A 24,950-nucleotide genomic window follows, 5' to 3' on the forward strand; every position below is an offset into this window, starting at 1 on the left:
ACACACCTTAAAATAAGCAGCAGATACCAGAGTAGGACCCAAGGGAAAAGGGAACCTGTGGAAGTGGCAGAAGCTCCCCACAAGGTCCAAACAGAGGAGCCTGGTGCCACCCCAAAACCCAGCTCACCAGTTGAAAGGACCTAAAAGAGACTTAAGGCTACTGTAAATTTGGCAAGCACAGATCTCAGTTTCCAAACTAATTGAAATCTCTTTTTGTGTCGATCCTCTTTTGAACTCCCATTCTCCTGAGGTTTGGGCAGAAATTTCTGTATCTAAACAACTTGGCTATCCCCTTGGGACACTGTTCCTTTAAGGGTTTAGACTTTTGGAAACCAAGGTGAGAACTTCCTTTCATTCTGCTTTCTGTCCTCCTGCAGCCCTTCCTTGAAGTATTGGATGAACAACAGCTTTGTCATTTGAATCCAAGCAAGCACAAAAGGAAAAAAACTAACCAGTTGCTATCTCACAGATGATATCCTGCTGCGTAAGTAGTTCTTTTCCTGTAGAAGTGACAAGAGGCTAAGGCAGAGGAGCGCATGGGGGAGGGTTTGGGGGTTCAGGATTCCTGTTGTGTCTTCTTTGGAGACAAGAATTGACAATGAGCAGTTGTCCCCTTAACAAGAAAAGAAGGATAAAATTTTTGAACAATCATTTATTTTAAAATTTTACATAATCTTTGGATAATTCAGAAATAGCTTAGGACATGATTCAGAAGTTTCTGAGATTGACGTCTCAACTCCAGGCCAACATCAATACCTTTTTGATTGAGATGGAAAGATTTGAAGACTTCATGATAGAGAATGAACAGATAGCTACTGAATAAAACAGAACAGCTTAGAGACAGTGGCTTTCCTACAAGACACAGTCATAATTTTTAAATTGCCTGTCACAAATATAAAACATTTAATCAGACTAACGAGAGTATCCACATCTTATTTGCATTCTACCCGTTTCCAGGTTGAGAAAGCACAATTAAATTAACTTGATCTGTTAATAATAACACATAAAAGCTAAGCATCTACCCAGTGTAGTCTCAGTGTCCATACCAACATCTCTCTCCTGGCGATGGAATGCCATCTCCCTCTGCACTCCATGCTCATGATTCAATGACTCCCAGGAATTCTTGGGCCCAGAGACGTGGAAAAGCCTGGGGTCACAGCGGCCAGTGGCCCAAGTGCTCTGCCTATCCATCCCAGAGAGGATCAGGCCTGAGCAGGGACACGTTCTGCACCCTCCACTCCCTCGGATGGTTGCCAGGGTGTTCCAAGCAGGGTAGGTATTATTGTCTCCCAATAGGACATTACATTCCCTGAGGACAAAGCCCACTCTCTGGCCTGCTTCACAGCAGGATGCTGCCAGGTGTGGGCACAGGGCAGGATCTTAGTAAAGGAAGGAAGGAATCCAGCGTGCACTGAGCACCTGCCTTCTCCCAGGTAACCCTCATAGCACCTGTGAGGCAGGCTCACCACCCATTTTATAAGTGTGGAAAAAGGCTCAGAGAGGAGAATTTGCCCATGGTGGCATGGCAAGTAATAGGGGAGCATCACTTTGAAAACCCAGGGCTTCTCACTCCAGAGCTCTTTCTACTGCCTGCACAAGCCAGCGGTTTGACCATGAATGAGTACTCCAGCTCCACAACAACTGGTCTGGACCTCAACATTCAAGACCCATGAGCACATGGGGCTAGCTCAGGAGTCCAGAAGCCTGGTCCAGTCTAGTGTGGCTCCCCATCAGGGGAGGGGACTTAGCACAATGGTCCAGAGTGTGTGTGTGGACAGACCACAGGAGACAGACCTCTCCAGAGGCTTTGATGTTGCTCCCTTGCAGGCGGGGGTGGGGGCACAGCACTCTGATACACCTGGTGAGAATTAGGCATGATCTCCAAGGTTCTGACCTCTGAGAGCGACTCTTAAGTCCTAGGAAACCATGTTCCCAATCCCTGAGAGGCCTTTCACAAAAGGCCCATGAAGGTAAAAAAAAAAAAAGTCAGGAAATTTTAAAATGGAAAATGCTTGAAAGTAATTTGGGAGTGGGAAGATTAAAGGGAAAAACAGGATGGCAGGAGGAGGTTTGGGGGTGGGCATCAAAAAGGAAGACTTGGGTAGACTGTGCACACCCAGCTGGTAGGCTAGGCTAGGCTCAGGCCAGGCGAGCCTGGGGAAATCAGGGTTTTGGCATCTGGCTTCCCTGGTATCTGTAATGGGGCTTCAGTTGATGCCTCAGACATGAGGGGGTTTCCTCAAAAAGTACCTTGAGCCTGTAAACTCAGGCAGATCTTAAATACAGGTAATAAAGGCAGATAGGAAAACACATCTCAGATGACTTAGACAAAATCTGCTTGACATGTTTCTTCTCTTCTAAAATCCACTTCACAGCCCCCAGCTCCGTGAAGCCCTCTATGACCCACTGACACGGGAAGAGTGTGGTCCCTCCTGGGTGCAAACAGCCACACAGCAAGCCCACACCCACAAGCCCCTGTGCATCAAGCACACTGAATCCATCTGGTCCCTCGCACTGATCTATATGCAACTTGAGGATGGAGCTGCTGCTGCTACTGCTGCTAAGTAGCTTCAGTAGTGTCTGACTCTGTGTGACTCCATAGACGGCAGCCCACCAGGCTCCCCCGTTCCTGGGATTCTCCAGGCAAGAACATTGGAGTGGGTTGCCATTTCCTTCTCCAATGCATGAATGTGAAAAGTGAAAGTGAAGTCGCTCAGTCATGTCTGACTCTTCACGACCCCATGGACTGCAGCCTACCAGGTTCCTCCGCCCATGGGATTTTCCAGGCTGGAGTACTGGAGTGGGGTGCCATCGCCTTCTCCGTGAGGATAAAGACTACCTTTTTTCCTGTTTCCCTGGTTCGCAATAACAACATCATTCTGGTGGGGAAAGCAGACCAGTTTTGGCAGCCCTGGTGGGAAAGGTGGATCTTGCATTTACCTAGGTTGGGGGTGGGAGGACCCTCTCTGGAGGGAATGCTAAACAGGTATACATGAGTGAGACAGGAGGCTCTGGGTTCACACCCCGCCATGACAACAGGGCAGGCTGGGCTGGGGGCCCCGCCCTTGAGTTTCTGAAGTCCCAGGGCTCTTGCTGCCTGAAGTGTGGGCTGTGATTATTCAGGCACACAGTCTTCCTTCCCAGGCCTGGGGTGGCCAGAAGACCGGCTGATGGGGAAGGGTAAGGGGGCCTGGCTGGGGAGCTTATGCTCCACAGCGAATTGTCCGGAAGCCAGGCAGTGTAGCTTTTCCAAGCAGGTAGATGTCTTCATCTGTGCCGAGGTTGAGGTGCTTCACCATGTTCTTCTCAAAGAGGAGTGGGTGGTAGGCGCCCATTGTGCAGGCACTGTCGAAATACCTCTGATAGTAGTAGCACACATCAGTCTTGCGCTTGGATGGGAGGAACTCGTAAATATCCACTTGGTCACACAGTGACATCATAATGGCAATGCCTGGAGAGGAGAGCAGAGGTGAGTCCTGTGCAACAACCCACCCTGGCTCCCCGGAGTTCTGCCCAGGGAGCCCCACAGCCACACCCTGAAAACTGGAGAGGTATGTCTGGAATGTCTGTTTATGAGTGTGAGTTGCTCCGGTAAGCCCATCCAACAGGCTGCTCCTCAGGGTGCAGGGCTCACGAACCTTCGTATGCTCAGCACCCAGGTCAGAGCCCAGTGCCCAGCAGGTCCTCCCTAAACATTAATGAATTGAAGGGCTCCACCATCAGCCAATGAACTGATCACTGTCAAGAAGCTCTATGAAGAGAGAGGGCAAGGTAACTGAGGAGACAGAACCATTCCATGCAGATATTACTTTCTCTCATGTCTGTATCTTGGATGAGCCTCATAGCTGGTTATTTGGGAGGCATTTCTTACACTAGTACCTGGTGAAACACTGTGGGGAAGGAAGGCTTCATGCCTCAGGTGGGAGGGGGACAGCTGTTACAGGAGCATGCGCTGGTCTGTATCGATGGGCTCAGTCAGAAGAGAGGAGCTGAGAGAGTGTGGTGGGTGGTGCGCTCAGGGAGGGGTACAGAACACAGAGATGCAGACCCAACAAGAGATGGGGGATGCCTCCCGTCCCCCATGCTTGTCCCCACCTGGCTCAGTCATCTCCTGCAGGACACATCCCTCTCAGGGCCTCAGGTTCTCCACCTGTCCCAAAGGGGTGATCTACCCACTCTCCCTACCACATAGGCTGCTGTTCAGATGCAATAAGATCACAGCTCTAAGACTGCTCTTGTCAACCATCAATATAGGGAACTTTTATGATGAACAGTTCTTACTAACAGCAAAATTGTAAACTGCTAGCAGCAGCTCTGTTCCAGAAGAATTAGACATGGGGAAAGCCCTGTTAACCCCCTCTGGCTGTCCCCTACCCTGATATGATGGGCGAGAAAAGACATATGCAACTAAGTGATGATGGCCCAGCAGTCATGCTTCCAGATGAGGGGAGGGAGGCTTCTATGAGAGCGGGCTCTCATGAGCCCCCCAGAGCACTGGTGTGGCGGCTGGCAAGGGCTCTGGCCATGAGGGATGGGCAAGGGGGAAGGACTGCTGGTGGAAGGGATAGCACAAGCAAAGGCAGGCAGCAGGGCAACAGGAGAGTGTCCCTAGGATGCTCTCCATCTACTCCTGCTCAAAGGGTTCCAGGAAGTACCCCCAAGGCATCTATCCAAAAGTTGAAGAGAAAGGCATAAAGCAGATGGGATACTGAAAGTACCTTCATCTCTATCAGGAAATGTCCCCACAAGGAAGAGGCAAACACAGTTCCGCCCTGAGGGAGCTGCAGTCTAATAGGGAAGGCAGGTGGGCATCTGGCAGAAAGTGCCTGTGGTCCAGCTGAACTCAGAGTGAGAGGCAGTGAGGGGCAGACAGGCCATGAGGGCAGCGAGCTGTGGAGTAAGTCCAAGAAGAAAGCCTGCAGCCAGCGCTCAGGGCCCTCAGCACTCTGGCCCCGGCCCCGCCCCTGCCCCACCAACACCGGCACCCACAACTCCATTTGTGACCCCCAAACCAAGTGCAGCTTCACCACTCAGACTTCTCTCAGGGCCACAGATAGGGAGGCCACTAGGTGAAATTCTGAATATTACCGATTCTTCCTTTTTCTTCAGATTCTAATACGGCTCAGGACAATAATGGCATTATTATTGATTCTTTATCTAAAATTTTAATATTTTGTCTATCATGAAATTTTTCACTGTGATTTTTAAAGAGACATTATTAAGATATCATTTGCTTCTGAATTTTGTGGCAGCTCCTTAAATTGCACATCTGAAGTAGGTGCCTGGCTGGCCTCACCTAAGTCCCAGCCCTACTCCTCCTGCCTCATCTTTTCTGTGCTTCCCTTTTTACTCCATCTCCACTTGCCAAATCTCCCCTTTCCCAGGCCTGGTCCTGTTCTCCACAAAGTTCTCAGGCTGTCTTCCTAGAAGGGGTCCTCTCTCCTATGGCACCAAGCTGGTTACGCTTTCCTGGCACAAACTGAATGTTGCCTCAGACACCTGACCGAATGCTCCCACTGGACACCCTGAAGTTAAGAAGATTCTATCATATTGATCTCTGTGTCTTAATTGGAATTTGCCTCAGCATAAAAATATAGCAAAAAACTAGCAACTGTTTGGCAAATGAACAAATGAATGAGACCCCAGAAGAAAGCTACTCTATTGTAGAGACAAGCACCAGAGGTCTTTCTCAGACATGGACTCACCGAGCATCCCAGAGGATGGGGGATTTGGCTGGATCAGCTCTGAGGAGATTTCTTGAATGATGTCCCACAGCTCCCAAGGCATCTGGGGCTTGAGGATGTAAAAGGGCTGATCAGGATGCAGCTTACGATAGCTCTTGAAGTTATTGAAGAAACTGTAGTCGGGATTTCTGTACCACTGGAAAAGAAGGAAGAGGTCTCCTCAAGGAGAGCAATGGGCTGCTCTGCTGCCACCCCGACGTTCATCATCCTCTGAGGACTAGGGGAGGTGGGGAGGGACCACTCCTGGCAGACTCCTGAGAGACATCCCTTCATCAAGATAGACTCCATGCTTCTCCTCCATATCACAGCTCTCACTTGATAGCAGGGCACCCAGCACATAGCCTGTGCTCACAGGGACATTTGATCTTGGTGACCACAGAACAGCTTCAGACCTCAGGATCACAGACTGGGAAAGATATCAGAGCTGAGAGGGGCTCTTGGCCCTATCTAACCCCACCTCTCTTTTTTAAAGGGGTGAAAACTGGGACCCAGATTGCCACAGCTGTGGACTCACAGTCCTTGAACTGACCCAGGCAAATTTCAGTTCTAAGTGGGATCAGTGCAAAACTGTAAACTGAGGTAGGCAGAGGAGGGTGCCAGGGACCACCAGAGCCTGTCAGCTACCGGTGTGTCCAGCATGAGAATTGAGTCTACCAAGGAGAGTGCTCTCTGTCCCTCCTCCTCAAAGCCTTTCTCCTGTGGCCACTGCAACCCATGCCAGGGAGAGGCCAGCTGACTTGCGTGACAAACAGTGAGAGGCCAGAGAAGCTAGAGCCCAGCAGGACTGAGGCTCTGTCTCCTGCCCTGAAGAGCTGACATTGCAGATCTGAGCCCTCTGCTTAGCAAATCGAGTCCCAGGCAGTAACCCTACCCCCACCACCACATTCTGTTTTCCTCATCTGTAAAATGGGAATAACCATGCTTCTGCCTACTTCTTCTGTTGCTATGAGAGTGAAATGAAAAGTGGAAACTGAAGTGTGGGACAAGTAATATTGCATATAGGAGAGATAGTAGCAACTGTCTATGCCTGCTACTGCTCATCAGAAATAATTATTACATGAACACAATCCACCCCAGATGGTGGGAAATCCAGCCACTATTACTCCTGATACAGACCATAGTTGGGAGACAAATACATGGCAATGCAGGGTGGGCATGGAGAGCACTGGTATAGGACAGGAATCCTCCTGAACAACTAATCCAAAAGTGAGGTGCCCTGAAATGGAACCAGTCAGCCCTCAGGGTGGCTAGGTCAACCACAACTTTAAAAACCCAGTACATCAGGGAAATGTACAGAAAACAGGTGACTCAATCCCAATTTCCCATGGACATCCACTTACCTTTGGGATATCTGAATGGTAAACAGATGGGTCCCACACAATTAGGATTCCTTCATTATACAAACTGTCTTTGAGGAAGCCCGCTTCTGTGGTGACCAACTGCAGGAAGAAACACAGGCTGTCACCTGGACATTTACACGTGAGTGTTGGCTTGTAGTAGTACCTGACACATCACAAGTGCCACCTGAGGCCCTAGAGCCCAGTGAAGTGTCTAAGTTTTGGGGCAGCACTTGTGAGAAGACAGAGATGACAGCTGGAACTGTGTGGACCTTAAAGGACATTTTGTCATACCCCACCAGCCACATAGCAGAAAGGGTTCCACTCAGACTTTTGAGATTATTGGAGAAAGGGTACAGTGAACATGGCTTGGGGTAGAGTCCCCTGTGGTCATGCCTCGTATGGAGGTCAGGGGGCTGAGGTTTAAAGTCAGAATCACATATAACCAAAATGATCTCTGAAAAGCCCTTCAATCACCTATCAAGCCTGGCATGTAGTAGTTACTACAGAGCATGCTGGAGACAGACATGGGACATCTGAGAGTCCAGTACAGGCCCTGGTTTCTGCCACATTGGACCGGATGGCAGAATCTGTGCTTGAGCACCAAACTAGTTGGCCCATGTGGAGGGGCCATCAGTTCAGTTCAGTTCAGTCGCTCAGCCGTGTCCGACTCTTTGTGACCCCATGAATCGCAGCACGCCAGGCCTCTCTGTCCATCACCATCTCCTGGAGTTCACTCAAACTCACGTCCATTGAGTCGGTGATGCCATCCAGCCATCTCATCCTCTGTCATCCCCTTTTCGTCCTGCCCCTAATCCCTCCCAGCATCAGAGTCTTTTCCAATGAGTCAACTCTTCGCATGAGGTGGCCAAAGTACTAGAGGGGCCATGGCATACACTTAAACATGAGAATCCCCCCAGGCTGAGGGGAGGCTCACGTGTGCCTTGCTGAGGAACCAGCCAGCCCCTCTCCTCCCCACACTCTCAGGCTCCCCAGCTCTTGGGCTAGCCTGGGCAAAATGTGACTGTGATAAGGCTCCATAGGACATCCTTGCTGGATCAGTTTTGCAAAACACATTAACAGCCTTCTTAAAAAGTGTATTTATACACCTTGACTCAGTAATTTCACATTTTGCCTTTTATCCTAGGAGACTTTAAATTTGGGAAGAAATTATGCACAGAAATGTTAAAGTACTTGTTAAAATAGGAGAAGTGTGGCAGCAGAAGGTGAAAGCTACTACACTTATTACAGAAAGACCCGGCTCAGTTCTTGGCTTTGCCACATGTCCGATGACTGCAAGCAAGTCAGGAGGTCACTTAGGTCCTCATGGCCCATCTGTGAGTGCAGGTAACACTGCCCTCCTATTTCAGGAGCTGTCCTGAGGATCCAGTGCGGGTACTACAGCGAGTGAGAAAGACCAAGGAGGGGCCTGAAGGCTTAGCAATGAAAGAAGTTGTGTCCCTCTTAAGGGACAAAGCTGATACGCAAGACCAGCTGTCAGTCACCTTAAAAAGCATGTGGGAGATACTGCCCAGGTTTAAAATGAGAAACAAGTGGCAGAAATCAAATCAAGAACTGACTGGAACTGAAAGCAAGAATCACAACAGTAGCCTCTCTCCACATCGATCGCTCACCATCACGAAGGCTGAGACCTGAACAGTGTCCCACTGTGGGAAGATGAGTTGTCTCTACAACCAAGAGTGGCAGTCTGCTGTGAGCCTTTAAGATCATTCAGCTACCCCATCACTATACTTTCCCCCAGATGTACGAAAGTCCTGGGAGCCTGAAGAACATAATCCCATTTCTTCAGTGAATTTGAAAGAATTTGAATATTTGAAAGAAGAAGTATTGGTGGTGGGCCCACCTTGGCCAGAGACTGTGCAGTTGTACTGGGTGCTGAGGAGCCCAGGCAGTCACAGGGGGCCAGAGTGAGGATGGGCATGAGGTAACAGAAGGGACAGGTAAGGCTAGGCCAAGCCAAGGGGCTGAGAAGGGAGAGGGAAGAGGAGCTGGACAGAAGGAACAACGTGCACACCCCCCAGATTGTGAGACTACATGGCAGACTCCTAGGTGTCACCCCATACCCATCCTCCCCTTCCTTGGAAACAATGTTTACCTCAGCACATGGCTATCTAAAATAAAGACTAGCCAAAATAAAAATTTCCTAGCCTAACAGCTAGGTGTGGCTGTGTGACAAAATGATGGCCAATGGTGTGTAAGCAAGTGTGACTCCCAGAAACTGTTCTTAGAGGCAGGGTTATGACCCTCCTTGTTCCTTCCTCCTTCCTGCTGCAAACGGTGGGTGTAATAGCTGTAGCCTGAGCAGCCACCTTGGACCATGAAGTGGAAGTCACATGGTAGAACGGCAGGTGCACGAGGTAGTAGAAGTCTGGGTTCCTGACTCTCTGGAACACTACACCAGCTCTAGACTTCTTTTACATGAGAAATATACTTTTATCTTGTTAAACTAGTATTGAGAGGTGGGCAGAGTATTCTTGTCACTTGCTGACAAACCTAATTCTAGTTAGTAAAGTGAAGAGCTTGTTTAGGAATTGAAAGTTGTCCAGTGTGGCTTAGACACAAGGGGAGAGAGACCCTGAAGGGGTCAGAGAAATGTAGGTAAGTGCCACACGGGGGAGCTCAGGGTTTCCTCAGTAGATGGCAGGACCAATGAAGGCTCGTGAGAAGGATCCAAACAGACCAGTGTTCTGGACTAGAATTTTTACAGAAAAGGAAGCTCAGATAAAAGATGCTACTGTAGCATAAGTAAAAATGATAGGGAAATGAAAAAGTTACAACCATCAGATGTATGAATAATTCATGTGCAAATATGAATAATCAATAGTATCTGCCTAATAGGGTTGCTGCAAGGGTTCAACGACAATTGAACCTTGGACAATTGAACCACGTCTGTAGACTTGCAGACTAACTGGATGTTGAAAGTGAAGGAAAAAGAGGTCAAGGTGAGTCCTGGACCTCAGGCCACTTTCCTAAAATGAGAACATGGAAAGAACAGCAGCCAGTATGTGAGGATAGAATAGAGTTTTGAAGTTCAAAGATGAGGCAACTGGCCTGGAGTCCCACAGGCGAGAGGCCACAGGAACCAGAAATGGGACCCACATCTTCCAACATCAAGCACTGTCCTCTTTCTGTGGGAAACATGGTAACTCACAGCACAGGAATTTAGCGCTATAGTCCAAAGGCAGAGTGGGCATCCTGGCAGACAGGGCTTTGCAAGATAGACATAAGGGATAGGCAGAGGGACACCCTCCCACTGTCTTATACATGACTTCCAAGACTGAACTCTACTTCACTCCCTGTCCCCATCCCACTCCACACCCCCCACCACCACCAGAAACTGCTGGTAGACTGAAAGTGTCCTTTCTTAAGCTATGCTGCTTTCTATGTAGAGGACTGACACCAGGTGATTTATCCTTAACTCATGAGGATTAGAGATAACTGGGATTTTTAAAAAATGTTTCTCTCAAGCTGTCTTTTTAGTACACAAAGCCAGAGGCCAGGAGCAGTACTTCCTGCACCTTGTTACTCTCCCAGGGTCTGTGGTGTTACTGTCCTTGCAAATCCAAGAGAGATGCAGATGATAACTATGATGATAGCAGATGCTGCTTAAATGATGTTTATTCTAAGCCAGATACTTTTATATGTTAATTCATTTTTACAACAATCTTAGGTAGCAATTCTTAATATACCCATTTTATAAATAAGGGAGTAGACTCAGAGATGCTAAGTATTAGTAGTTTACCCAAACCATATGGCTAGTAACTCGGGGAGTCTGAATGGGATCCCTTTTGTCTGGTTCCAGATTCTACACTTCTAATCTACCTACTTCACTGCTAAGAAGATAGGGTGGAACACCAGTGGCAGAAAACGTCAAAGAAAGCACTTGATGAGGGTAGGAAAGTGTCATGATGGAGTGCCCTGGTGGTCAGTGGTTAAGAATCCACCTTGCAATGCAGGGGACCTGGGTTCCATCCCTGGTCAGGGAACTAAGATTCCACACGCTATAGGGGACCTAAGCTTGCACACCACAACTAAGACCCGACACAGCTAAATAAATATTTTTTAAAAAAGAAAATGTGTCACGAGAATTTTGCTTCCTAAGTTTTCATGTGTCATACAGGAAAATCCGCAAAAGACTGAATCCAAACCCATGATTTCCAGAAGGGTAAACTGAGGTCTGAGACTTCCAGCTGAGTATAAGGCAGAACCAGGACCAGATTTCAGAGCCTAGGTCTTGGCAGACTTGTTTCTGTTCCCACAGGGCTGTATTCATAAACCACAAGATATTCAAATACACCAGCACACTCTGAGGATCAGACTGATCTCAGTTCTCACTGTACACAGTAGGGAAATGGTCATTTACTTGAGCCACTTGAGACAAGTGAGAAAGTAACCTAGAAAATGAAGAAGAGCCGAAGGCAAATTCTTGCTCTAACTGGAGAGAAGGAAAAGAAAGTGACCAGGGCTGGGATCTGGTGGAAGGAAAGAGGAGAAGCCAGCAAGCATCCCTCAGCCTTAGAAGAACATAGCCCTGGATTTACCATATTAATTTTGGTACCCCTTTATATGAGAGTCAAAGATTTCCTCAAAAAAAAAAAAAAAGGCTTAAAAGTGCTTGGGGAATTGGGACACTACTTTGTGTCTAACTCGCTTGTGGTCTTAGGAGGGTCATTGCCCTATCTGGGCCCCAGGTGCCTTATTTATAAGACATGACCATCCTGTAAGGCCCTGCCTGGGTGACTAGACATGTCTGGACAACATCTCAGTCCTTTGTCCAACTGCAGCACAACGGACTTAAAAATAAAGCTCTTCTCAAATGCTCCTGTACTCACCCTCATGCAGAGTCTGACCTGAGTTCGGGGATCCCCAGGGCCTCATGATGAGGAAATAAGTCATTTCCAGAGCAACGGACCCCCAAGGAGAAAGTGCCAGGGAAAGACTACACTGGGGAGATGGGTTATTGCTATTTAGAAACCAGTTTAAAGCAGGCTTTCTAGTCATAAAGTTAGAAATAGTCACTGCAGAAAGTTAAAATAGAATACAAGAATGCACACGCGCGTGTGCACACACATCCATCTATCTATATACATATAGAAGAAAGTAATCATATGTAATTGCATTTTTCAGATATTCCCACTGTGAGTACGTGGGTCTTTTTCCTTACCAAATCTTTCTTTCCCTCTGTTACAAACTGAATTGTGTCCCTCCCAAATTCGTATGTTGAAGCCCTAACCCCCTATGTAATTATATTGGAGATAAGGCTTTGCGGAGATAATTAAGATTAAATAAGGTCCTAAAGATGGGGCCCTAATTTAATAAAACAATAAGACAGGGAAGAGATAGCAGAGATCTCTCTCGACCTTCAACTCACATGCACATGTAGTGGCATAGAAGGTGGCCATCCTCAAGCCAGGAAGAGCCCTTGTCAGAAACCAACCTTGACATCACCTTGATCTAGTACTTCTGCCCCCGAGAACTGTGAGGAAATAAATCACTGTTGTTTCAGCCACACTGTCTGTGGTGTTTTGTCATGGTGGGCCTAGGAAATTAATACACCTTCTGTGTGGGTATGGGTGTAGATACTGATGCATCTTAACTATAGAGTCTAGACTTAACAGTTAAACTCACACAACAGTCCAGTTTGATGTCTTTTTATTTACTCCTCACATTATTTCCAAGCCCCAAACAGGGCTTGAAAAGGAAGCTCTAAGAGATTCTGTACCTGGCCCACAATCACAGAGCTCGGAAGGGATGGAGCTACAGTACAAAGCAAGGTCTGCCCAACGTCTCATTATACTAAGCAATCTTCTTTCAAAAATATTAAGGGATGATAAAGTTTGTATTCTAGCTGTTAGATTTGCAAATCTGCCACAGTTGCAAAGCTAGTTAATGCTCTAGGAAGACAAAAGGATCTTCAGGGTCTTGAGGAGATCTGAAAAATGATATGGAGTCTGTGAGTCTTAAGGGAAGACCTGACTTTGCAAACTGGATCTAGACAGGGAAGTGCTAAACAGAAGGGCACCACAAATTGAAACCTACCACAAACCCCAAATCCAAGGGTCCTGTCATTCAACCTGTAATCACAGGAGAAGTCATTCAAAGAACCATAAAGTAGTAGGGGAAATAAATGTTGGAAAGTACTTAAATGTTTGAGCAAAGGAGATTGATAGAATAAGCTGTGAAATTTACCCACAAAGAAGTACTATGCAGATGCAACAAAGAATGAGGAAGATTTCTGTGAACTGATATGGAGTGACTTCCAGAAAGCACTGGGAAAAGGCAGAGTATAGCAGAGCATATACAGTCCACTGCATTTTTGTATGGAATACAGGAATTAAAAAAAAACATATATACATCTATCTGTCTTTACAGATACAAGAAATCACAAAACAGTAGTCAGCTATATACACAGGGTGGTAGTGAAATAGGGTGCAAGGAATTCAGTAGGAAGTAATGCTTTTCTGAGTATGCCTTTTTGGATAGTTTTGAATTCTACAAGCATGTTAACATTCTGCATATTTCTTTAGAAGAAGAAAAAGAAGAACCTAGAATTGAAACAAAATGAGTACAGTTGAATTTCAAATGAATTCATAATCAAAGTGAAGAGAAACAGAAGAGCTAATCAAGGTAACTTGCTGCTGCTGCTGCTAAGTCGCTTCAGTCGTGTCCAACTCTGTGCGACCCCATAGACGGCAGCCCACCAGGCTCCCCCGTCCCTGGGATTCTCCAGGCAAGAACACTGGAGTGGGTTGCCATTTCCTTCTCCAATGCATGAAAGTGAAAAGTGAAAGGGAAATCAAGGTAACTTAGGTACACATGATTTGGCCATAAACCCTTAATTTTGGGCAGGGTGTGAAAGAGAACTGCAAACAAATCCTGAACTTAAAATAGGTTTGCTTTATATAGAGATATACAAAACAATTTTCAAATTACTCTAGATGTATTATAGATATAACCAAATAAATCAATGTGCTGATGTTGTTAGGAGGATTCTCACTGTGGAAGAAGGGATGCAAATACATAATGGAAAGGCAAGTACCTTTATCTGAATAGACTGAGGTATCAACTAGAGTCTGTCATTTCTAAAACAGGCATATGTGCATGTATATGCCTGTGTCTATACGGATGTGTACATATACCTACAGGTATGCATATATATGGAGAAGGAAATGGCAACCCACTCCAGTGTTCTTGCCTGGAGAGTCCTGTGGACAGAGAAGCCTGTCCATAGGGTCGCACAGAATGGGACATGACTGAAGCGACTTGGCATGCATGCATGCATTGGAGAAGGAAATGCAACTCACTCCAGTATTCTTGCCTGGAGAATCCCAGGGACAGAGGAGCCTGCTGGGCTGCCATCTTTGGGGTCACACAGTCAGACACGACTGAAGTGACTTAGCAGCAGCAACAGCAGCATGCATATATATGGGCTTCCCTGGTGGCTCAGACAGCAAAGAATCCTCCTGCAATGGGGGAGACTTGGGTTCGATCCCCGGGTTCAGAAGATCTGCTGGAGAAGAGAACAGCTACCTCCTCCAGTACTCTGGCCTGGAGAATTCCATGAAGTATAAAATCCATAGGGTCACAGAGTCAGACATGACTGAGCGACTTTCACATGCAAATATATAAATGAACAAATACACATGTATGTGTATTGTGTGTGTACCAGCATATATTTCCTCTACCTACTGAAAGGGCCAAGAAGCAAAGATTACTTCATTAGGCATGAACATACCTAGTACCTAGATCTTAGTTTCTAATGTCAGTTTTCACTTTAAGGAATCAGAGCTCCTTCGGAAGAAATGGCACATCCCAGAACTAGGGTAGAAGAGTATGGGGAAGTAAGACTTACCATGATGTCTCAGCACTCTTGCAAAAAGCCCTAGACTCCTGAGACTTCATAAATCATGATAAAATCTATAGCTAATTTGTCTAGTTAACTGCTCTTCTCTAACTCCAAACATAATGAAACTTTGCTTATCTCCTTGAGAAGCTAAATGGTTATAACTCAAGATTAATACAGAGATATTCTAAGAGATATTATGGAGTAGGAAGAAAGAGGCCTAGGAACCCAGAGAGAGCTGTAGATATGTTTATTTATATTCCAAAGGGCTGGAGTAAGAAGGGGACTCTCTTTAGGAGGAAAAGAGGACAGCTACATCCTGTCTTTTATAAGCAAGGGAAAAAAATAACTACTTTTTTGTTCCTTTCTTATGGGGTACTGGCTACTCATGTAGGATAATTGGCCTGGCTCTTACTGCATTGCCCTAGGAATAAAAACTAAGGCAGAGAGAGATTAATGCATTTATTATTTAGGGTAAGGGATTTAAATAGAGGGCTTCCCAGGTGGCCCAAGTGATAAAGAATCTGCCTGCCAATGCAGGAGATGTAAGAGACGTGGGTTCAATTCCTAGGTTGGGAAGATCCCCTAGAGCTGGAAATGGCAACCTGCTCCAGTATTCTTGCCTGGAAAACCCCATAGACAGAGAAGCCAGGCAGGCTACAGCCCATAAGGTCTCAGAGAAGTCAGATGCAACTGAGCACACACATTTAAATAAGAAATCCATCACTGATCTAGAACACTTTGTGTGTATGTTCAGGATAAAATTAATAAATATGAAATATTACAAACCCAACAGATAGGTACTAATGAACTAGAACATCTTGTTATGCCAGAAAGTATAGGAGTATTTTAAAGAAATGATGAGGGCATGCATGTCACAGAACAAGAGCCAGTTTAAAGGAACTCCCACTAGGAGTTCCTTTGTCAAACCTGGGAAAAATTGAATACCTAGGTAGTTCGGAACTATAAAATGAATTATAAACCATTGAAAACATAGCAATCTATGGGTTTTTACCAATAACAAATACAGAAAGAAAAGAAAGAAGGAAGGGAGGGAGGAAGGAAATAAATGGAGAATGAGAAGGGAATTCTGAGTGCTAACTAGATGACATGGAGGAGGGGGAGCTGGAATTAAAAGACCATCATTTTGCAACCATCATAGTAAAGACTGGTTCAGGCAAGTGATCGCTACATGTTAAATGTAGCAGGAAATTCTGATGCAGAGCAGAGTACTGGCATAGTATTAAAGTGTTCACTCATAGATTTCAAGGGAAAATGTAATTACACAGTGGTCTCATCAGACAACACCACATTTAGGTGCTCAAATAAAAATCAGCTGAAGAGCAGATGGATATGGATGCCTCCTGATATGATGTTCTAAGAGGGACACAATGTCATTTGTGCGGTTTTCCAGCAAAGAGTACAGAAACTGAATTTACTCTTGAGAAAGCATCAGATAAACTCTGAAAAAAAAAAAATTAAAGGACTTAATTTTTTTAAAAAATGTCAGTGTCTTAAAAGGCAAAGGCTATGGAACTATTCCAGGTTGAGACTGAAGAGGCATGACAACTAGATGCAACTGGATTCTGTACTAGAAGAAAAATCATAAAAGACATCACTGGAGAAATCAACAAAACTGCAATGCAGCCAGATTAAAGTATGGTATCCATGTAAATGTATGAAGTTGATACCTATGTTCTGCTTACCTGAGACAATATTCTTCTTCTTAGGAAATACACATTAAACTATTTTCTTAGTTCAGGCCACTACAACAAATATACCACAGACAGAATGCCTTAAACAACAGACATTTATTTCTCACAGCTCTGAAAGCTGGGAAGTCCAAGATCAAGAGTACCAGTAAATTCAGTTCCCATGTGAGGGCCCACTTCCTGGCTTGCAGATGGTTGCCTTCTTCCTGTGTCCTCCCATAGCAGAGAGAGAGCAAGTTCTGGTATCTCTGTTTATGACACCAATCCCATCATGGAAGCCTCACCCTCAAGAACTTCCAAAAGAACTTCTTTATATCTTGAGGGCTTCAAGATATGAATTTGGGGGAGAAGCATTCAGTCCATAACATTCTACCCTTGGATCTCCTAAAATCATGTCCTTCTCACATGCAAGTACATTTAATTCCACTTCAACGTCTTCCAAAGTTTTAACTCATTCCAGCATCTATCCTAAAGGCTGAAGTCCAAAGTTTTATCTAAATATTATCTAAACCAGAAAAGAACCAAATGATTCAACCTGAAGTAAAACCTTCTCCTGCTGTGAACCTGTGAAACTGGAATAAATTATGTGCTTCCTAAAAACAGTGGTAGAACAGGCATAGGATAGAGTCTCATTCCAAAAGGGAGAAATTGGAATGAATAAAGAAATGACAGGTTCCAAGAAGGTCCAAGCCTAGCAAAGTAAATACCATTATAGCTTTAGGCTGGAGAATAATCCTCTTTGGTTTGATGCTATGCGTTACGGACATGGTGGGGCATCAGTCCCACCTGCGTGGCTCTTCTGGGTAGGGGTCACTCTACCAAGGCCCTGGGCAGCTGCCATCTGACCTATTGAGGTCAAGACAATCCCCTCTCCCCTTTGGAACCAAGGAAAGCAGCCCTGATGGTCTTTGAATCACCACTGGGATCTCTTGTCTTGAAGAATGGTATCTGTTTGCAGGCAAAGAGTTCTATAGTTTGGTCCCATAGAATCTAAATCTGACAGCCTGCCTTCAGCTTGTCTTCTTTAGTTCAAACTAGCAGTGTTTCTGCTAGGGTGGCTGATTAGGTCTGTGATTCACTCCCAAACTGACCTTTTAAATCAAATGCTTGTTGGGCCATCCCCTTAGTGTTTTTGTCAAAACAAGCTTTCTCATTTTTCGCTATATATAGATAGGCTGGGAATTTTCCAAATCTTAAGTTCTGTTTCCTTTTTGCTAAATAATTCCTTTTTCAATTCATTTCTCTCCTCTCATATTCTAATAAAAGCAGTCATGAGGAATCAAGCCACTCCTGCAACACATTCCCTAAGACAATTTCTAAAACTTGCCTCAGTTAGATATCCAGTTTCTTCACTCACAAGTTCCACCTTCCACAAACATTAGTCAGTCAGTCAGTCAGTCAGTCAGTCCAGTCACTCAGTCGTGTTAGACTCTTTGCGACCCCATGAACCGCAGCACGCCAGGCCTCCCTGTCCATCACCAACTCCCGGAGTCCACTCAAACCCATGTCCATTGAGTCAGTGATGCCATCCAGCCATCTCATCCTCTGTCGTCCCCTTCTCCTCCTGCCCCCAATCCCTCCCAGCATCAGAGTCTTTTCCAATGAGTTAACTCTTCGCATCAGGTGGCCAAAGTACTGGAGTACAGCTTTAGCATCATTCCTTCCAAAGAACACCCAGGACTGATCTCCTTTAGAATGAACTGGTTGGATCTCCTTGCAGTCCAAGGGACTCTCAAGAGTCTTCTCCAACACCATAGTTCAAAAGCATCAATTCTTTGGCGCTCAGCTTTCTTCACAGTCCAACTCTCACATCCATACATGACCACTGGAAAAACCATAGCCTTGACTAGACGGACCTTTGTCCTCATGTAAAATAGTGTTTGGTGACCACACCTCATAGGGTTATCATGAAGATTAAATATAAGACAAATATGGCCCTTAGATAATGGAGGTATTTGTAAGTGGCACTACCTCATATCACAAGATAAGCAATCTGGAAATGCCCTGGGTGACGTCCAGTCAGCATATGTCCCACTGTGCATGGTTTTCTCTTTCCCAACCTGTACAAGTGTCTCTAAGGAAGCCACTGGGCCCAGCAAGGGCTCAGCTCAGTCTCACAAAACCTTTATACTTAGAGTCACAATTGAATTTATTTAAAGACTCACATTTAGCTATCTATAGCTTTCCTGTTGAATCTCATAATACCTGGCATATACTTGCCTGACTAGATCTACTGAAACTTCACAGTGTGACACCATTCTCTTATAAAAAGCCATCTTCTCAGTAAGGAACCACCTCTTTGTTTTCCGTGGCCTTGTCACAGGCCAGATGCACCTCTCTGCAGGTGAGGAGGCTGGGTGCTGAGCAAACAAACCCGGGCCCAGCTGCCATTCAGAGGAGCTCTCCCTCCAGGAAGAGAATGAGCTGCTCAGAGGCATGATTTACCATACCCACAGCTCGCAGCTATGCCCTCAGGAACTGTGGGGTACCAGGTGCAGCTTGTGTGTGATGTGGGAACTCAGTTTGCTCAGAAGCGGACACGAAACAGCTGAGATAACCAACCTGGGCAAAAGGCAAAGCAGACTGACTGCCAGCTTCCTAGAAAAGCAAGATGAGAAAGGACAGAAGGGCATCAGTCACACATCAGTATCAGAAGGAGCGAGGTCACGCAGCTACCCGTGACCGGTGCTAAAGGAACAGCCTGGATGTTTAGTGCCACTTACAGCAGGACAGGAAGTAGGGTCAGCGTGTTTGAGGAGGACGGGAAAGGCTTTTGTTAAGAGTGGATAGGGCACCCTGGGAAGTCACCACCCCCTTCTCAGCCCTGGCAGACGGAGTGCAGCGATCCAGAAGTGCAGGACAAACACTGCACCTTAGAGGAAACCTATGCATGGTCTGCAGCATCCCCTTTTTATCAGATTCTGACGACAGAGGAGCTGTCTTACAGCTCTTAGTTAGTTGTAGCAAACTACAGACATGCTTATTCAACCCTGCCCAGTAGAATTTCAGTTAGATTCCCTCCTCTTCCTGTCTACCTCATGGGAAAAAAGAAAAAAAAAAAAAATGAGGGTTTTTTTTCTTTTCCTTCCTTTATTCAAATTTTGGTACTGTTTTGACTTTTTCTCTGAAGTGGTTATAACATGCGCCTGGTCCCCTCTTCATATGAATATAATAGACACGATCTCTATGAGAGTCACGAGTTTACTTTTTCCTGAGAATTATCCTTTAACTTTCTCCCTTCTGCTAGGCACCTCTGAAGCAACCCCAGGCTGGCTGGCATCCCTACTAGGAGCCAAGAAACCCACTAGCCTAGGAAATGAGAGGACACGGAGACTGCCCAGCAGACATGGGCAGGGCTCCCTCTGCGTTAGTGACCACAGCCACCCTTTTCTGAGCCCTCACTGCAGCACGCGGGCCTCCAAGTGACCTGCTCCACACTAAGCAGTCTCACTGGATCCTGCAAAGACCCTGAATGGTAACTATTTCCCGGTTACAAATAAGGGACCTGAGGCTCAGAAAGATAAAGCAACTTGCTCAAGTCACTCATGCAGGATGTGCTGAGGGAGAAATCGGATCAAGGTCTATCAAGGTAATTCTCAGGCAAACTTACCTTGGCTTTATTAATTTTCTTTTACTGAGGCATAGTTGATAAACAATATTATATACTGTGTCAATCGCACCATAGCAACTATGTTTAAAGTTACTATGAAATGGTGGCTATATTCCCTGCACTATACAATATCTCCTTGTAGCTTTTTATTTTGTACTTAGTAGCTTCTACCTCTTAATCCCCTGTCCCACTTCCTTTTCCCCACTGGTACCCACTAGCTCTCCATATTATGAGTCTGTTTTGTTGTTGTTGTTATATGCACTTGTTTTATTTTTTAGATTCCACATATAAGCGATATCATACAGCATTTGTCTTTCTCTGTGTGACTTATTTCACTTAGCATAATATCCTCCAAGTCCATCCACGTTGTTGCAAATGGCAAACTTTCATTCTTTTTTATGGCTGTGTAATATTCAATTGTGTATATACCACATCCTCTTAATTCATTTATTTGTCAATGGACATCTAGGTTGCTTCCATGTCTTGGCAATTGTAAACCACGCTGCAGTGAACATTGGGGTGCATGGATCTTCTCACAGCATTGTTCTGGTTTTCTTTGCATGTATACCCAGGAGAGCAATTGCTAGAAATTAAAATTTCAGAATCTTTGAGGATTGAGGTTTAATTCATCACTAAACACCTAGAGGACTTCCCTGGTGGCTCAGCTGGTAAAGAATCCACCTGCAATGCAGGAGACCTGGGTTTGATACCTGGGTTGGGAAGATTCCCTGGAGAAAGGAATGGCTACCCACTCCAGTATTCTGGCCTGGAGAATTCCATGGACTGTATAGTCCATGAGGTTACAAAGAGTGGGACACGACTGAGCGACTTTCCAACACCTAGAAGAGATGCCCAAGAACGGGGTAGCCTTCCAAATCCAAGAGAATTTTCAGGCCTCCTCCATGCTTCCTCACATGCAGCTGCCTGCTAACCTGTGGGTCATACCAGCTATGAGCAAACACAACTGAATTTCTCTCTGAATCCATGCTCCCAACCTCAAAGTGGTCAGCATGCCTAGAGATCCTGCTCCATTCCTCTGGTTTACTCTATCCTTATTGACAATTTCAAACCTTCTTGGCTCAAACCTCCTCTAAAACCTCTCTTCCCCTCTCCTCCCTATAAAATGCCTCCTTTTCTCTGTATCCTAACTTTGCAGAGAAAACAGAAGCCTCTTCAGTCTTCCACTACAGACTGCCTCCAGCTACTCCCCCTCCCCAGTCCTTCTTCCTTTCTGACCTGCTCCTGCTGGGGTTAATCCTCCGCTAGGTTTTGGACCAACCACTCCTACCATTGACTTCATTGTCACCTCTTTTTAGTATATTCAATTTCTGGATCAAATTTTTTTTTTCATCATTGGCTTAAATTTGTGTGTGTGTGTGATAAAATATATGTAACATAAGAAGAAAAGCTGTGACCAACCTAGACAGCATATTAAAAAGAAGAGATATTACTTTGCCAAAAAGGTCCATATAGTTAAAGCTATGGTTTTTCTAGTAGTCATGTATGGATGTGAGAATTGGACCATAAAGAATGCTGAGTGCCAAAGAACTGATGCTTTTGAACTTTATTGTTGGAGAAGACTCGAGAGAAACTTGGACTGCAAGATCAAACCAGTCAATCCTAAAGGAAATCAACCCTGAATATTCATTGGAAGAACTGATGCTAAAGCTGAGATTCCAATAGTTGGCTACCTGATGTGAAGAACTGATTCATTGGAAAAGACCCTGATGCTAGGAAAGATTGAAGACAGGAGGAGAAGGGGATGACAAAGGATGAGATGATTGGATGGTATCACCACTTGATGGGCATGTGTTTGAGCAAGCTCTGGAAGCTGGTGATGGACAGGGAAGCCTGGCATGCTGCAGTCCATGGAGTCACAAAAAGTTGGACATGACTGAATAACTGAACTGACTCTGATATACTCTTCTGAGCATTTTTGAGTGTACCGCTCAGTGGCGTTAAGTACATTCACACTGTTGTACAACCTGGGTTGTACCACCATCCATCTCTAGAATTTTTTCATCTTCCCAAACTGGAACTCTATATCCATTAAACAACAATTCCTCTTTCCTGCCAGGCCCTGGCAACCACCATTCTACTTCCTATCTCTATGAGTTTGACTACTCCAGGGACCACATGTATGTGGAAATATACAGTCCTTTTGTGACCGTCTTTCCACTGATTTTTAAACATGCTCAATTCTCTCTAATCTAAAACATGAAAAGAACAAAAATGAGCCCTGGAAGCCTCAACTCTCTCTACAACTATCACTCTATTTCTCTCTGCCCTTCAGAACCAGAATTCTTGAAGGAACTCTCCATTTTTGCCATCCTCCACCTATCTCACTTTTCCTCATACTCCATAAAGCTGGCTTCTGGCTTTATCACTCTCCCTTCATCACCTAGCTATTGCTGAAGCCAACAGTGGCCTCCATTTTGCTAAGGAGAGAATGGTGCTTTTCAATCTTCATCAAGCAGAATCTAATGGCGCTGACCTCTTTCTTACTGCTCTCATTGCCCAAAGCTCCTGCATGGACTTTTCTTCTCTTTACACTCTCTCCAATGCTCTCATTTGGTCCCACTGTTTGTTGCCACATAGAAAGAGATGATTTACAAACCCTCATCTGCGTCCAAACCTTCCCACTGACCTCCAGCCTCATGGGCTTCCCTGGTGGCTCAGAGGTTAAAAAAAGCATCTGCCCGCAATGCAGGAGACCCCGGTTCGATCCCTGGGTTGGGAAGATCCCCTGGAGAAGGAAATGGCATGGAGAATCCCATGGAGGAAGGAGCCTGGTAGGCTACAGTCCATGGGGTCGCAAAGAGTCAGACACGACTGAGAGACTTCATCTGTGTCTGTGTCTGACCTCTCTTCACAGATACATAAAAGGCAGCTCAGATCAAGCATATCCAGAATATATATATATATTTTTTATCTCTGCCCCCGTCTCTGACCAAGCCCTTCACAACCCAAAACATCTCCAATACTCTTTCCAGTCTCAGTGACTCTATCTGGCCAGTTACACAAGCCAGAAGCCCAGGTGCATCTGTGGCCTCCTCCCTTCACCTCTCACACTCAGCCCCACAGAGAACCTGTCATCTGCACACATGGAAAAGCTCTCAAATCCATCATTTCTCACAGTCACTTGCATGTCCACTCTGGCACAAATGCCAGCATTTCTAGTCCACACGATTGCAAGAGCCTCTTAAATGTGTGTCGCCATCCACTGGACCCACTGCATCTACTACAGTGATCACTGGAAGCCAGGGATGTTTACCAAATGCAAGTGTGGGCATGCATCAAAGAAGACAAGCACCGTGGCCAAGCTCCTGCTTATCTTCAGCCTCATCCCCCTTTACATGTCCCCGATCCCACCCCCCGAGACTCTCACCTCTTCCTGGGTCCTGGTGCCCCCCTGTCCCCTTCCACACAGGACCTTCCCCAGGCCACTGCCTCTTCCCACACTTCTCACCATGACCCCTTACTCCTCCTACACAGCAAAGATCCCTCCTTGCTATTCCAGACTTCCCTATCTAGGGACAACTCCCCTTTCTGGGTTCTGGTGGCACTTTGACCCTTTTCTTTGTAGTTATCTGTTGTAACTTTACATTTGTCTGTATGACTACTGGACTGTATCTGTAAGTTACATGAGAGCAGGGCTGAGTCTGATTCACTCACCAATGTACCCTCCACAGCCACTCAGTTCTGCACACGTAAATATCAGAGTAGATACCATTGACACATAAGTGCCAGCCACTGCGTGCTTTGTGTGGATATCATTCTCCCCTCTTAAGAGAGGCAGGAGTAACGTATGTACGACTCTTTAGCTCATAAAAGGCAGAGCTGGTTTCCATGGCAGACAGGCTACTTGCAGAGTCTCTGTACTGATGGCTGCACCCTACTCAGCACCACCCATGTTTGTGGAAGGATGTATTTCTGCACAGAAGAAGTTTTACCTGAGAGTTTACCAGACGAATGGTGGTTTTCGTGCCCACGTCTTGTTGGAATTTGACTGTGGGTGCCCCATTAAACCTCAGGACTGCATCGTGATCATCTGGAAACCACAAGGAAACAACACATCAGCAGTGCCGACGGCGTCAACATCAGCGCTATGAGGAAAGAGGGAAGGTCTGGAGGGAGAGAGGGCAGAAGGAAGAGGAGGGCAAGGGAATAATGCTTCCCAATCTTTATGTCTTCATGGTACACAGGGCAGAGTGGCCATATTTGTACGGCACAGTCAGGTCAGGTTCACAGACAGAGATCACCAGCTGTCTGCCCAGCCACTACGAAGGCTAAGGAGATCCATACGTTGGTGTTCCTGAAGCCCATTCAGTGACACACAGGGGCAACGTGGGCAGGACCAGTGCATTGCCCCAGTGAGTCACTGCTCCAGTTACCAACGGAGCAAGCCAGACATTCTCTTGGTATTACCAGTAGGTCATACTTCTATCCTTATCAGGGAATCAAAGATCTTGCCATAAGCTTGGCTTAACCCACAAGGGCAGAGTATCCCCATGGCACTCTGAAAAGCTGGCTGGGCATAGCACACGACAGCTCCCTGAGTGTTCCCTTTAGGAATCCAAGCCCCTGGAGGGGTCACAAACCTGGGTGCTGGACGAGATGGAATGAGAAGTCATAGAGCTAAACTAAACCCCATATTTTCTTTTTTTTTTTTTTTAAAGCTGT

General features: G+C 45.8%; 1 protein-coding gene across 3 annotated transcripts in view; it reads right to left on the bottom strand.

The window, feature by feature from the left end:
- Nucleotides 1-688: 688 nt before the first annotated feature.
- ST6GAL1 (ST6 beta-galactoside alpha-2,6-sialyltransferase 1) overlaps nt 689-24,950 on the bottom strand; it is a 65,046-nt gene continuing 40,784 nt past the window's right edge. For all 3 annotated transcript variants that reach the window (XM_052638729.1, XM_052638744.1, XM_052638736.1), the window contains 4 exons: nt 24,221-24,318; nt 7,085-7,183; nt 5,706-5,880; nt 689-3,451 (listed from right to left, as the gene is read on the bottom strand). In XM_052638729.1, coding sequence (XP_052494689.1) covers nt 3,204-3,451; nt 5,706-5,880; nt 7,085-7,183; nt 24,221-24,318 — 620 coding nt within the window. In that variant the 3' untranslated portion in view covers nt 689-3,203. The remainder of the gene's footprint in view (nt 3,452-5,705; nt 5,881-7,084; nt 7,184-24,220; nt 24,319-24,950) is intronic.

Source organism: Budorcas taxicolor, chromosome 1, assembly GCF_023091745.1.
Source record: "Budorcas taxicolor isolate Tak-1 chromosome 1, Takin1.1, whole genome shotgun sequence".
NCBI lineage: Eukaryota > Metazoa > Chordata > Mammalia > Artiodactyla > Bovidae > Budorcas > Budorcas taxicolor.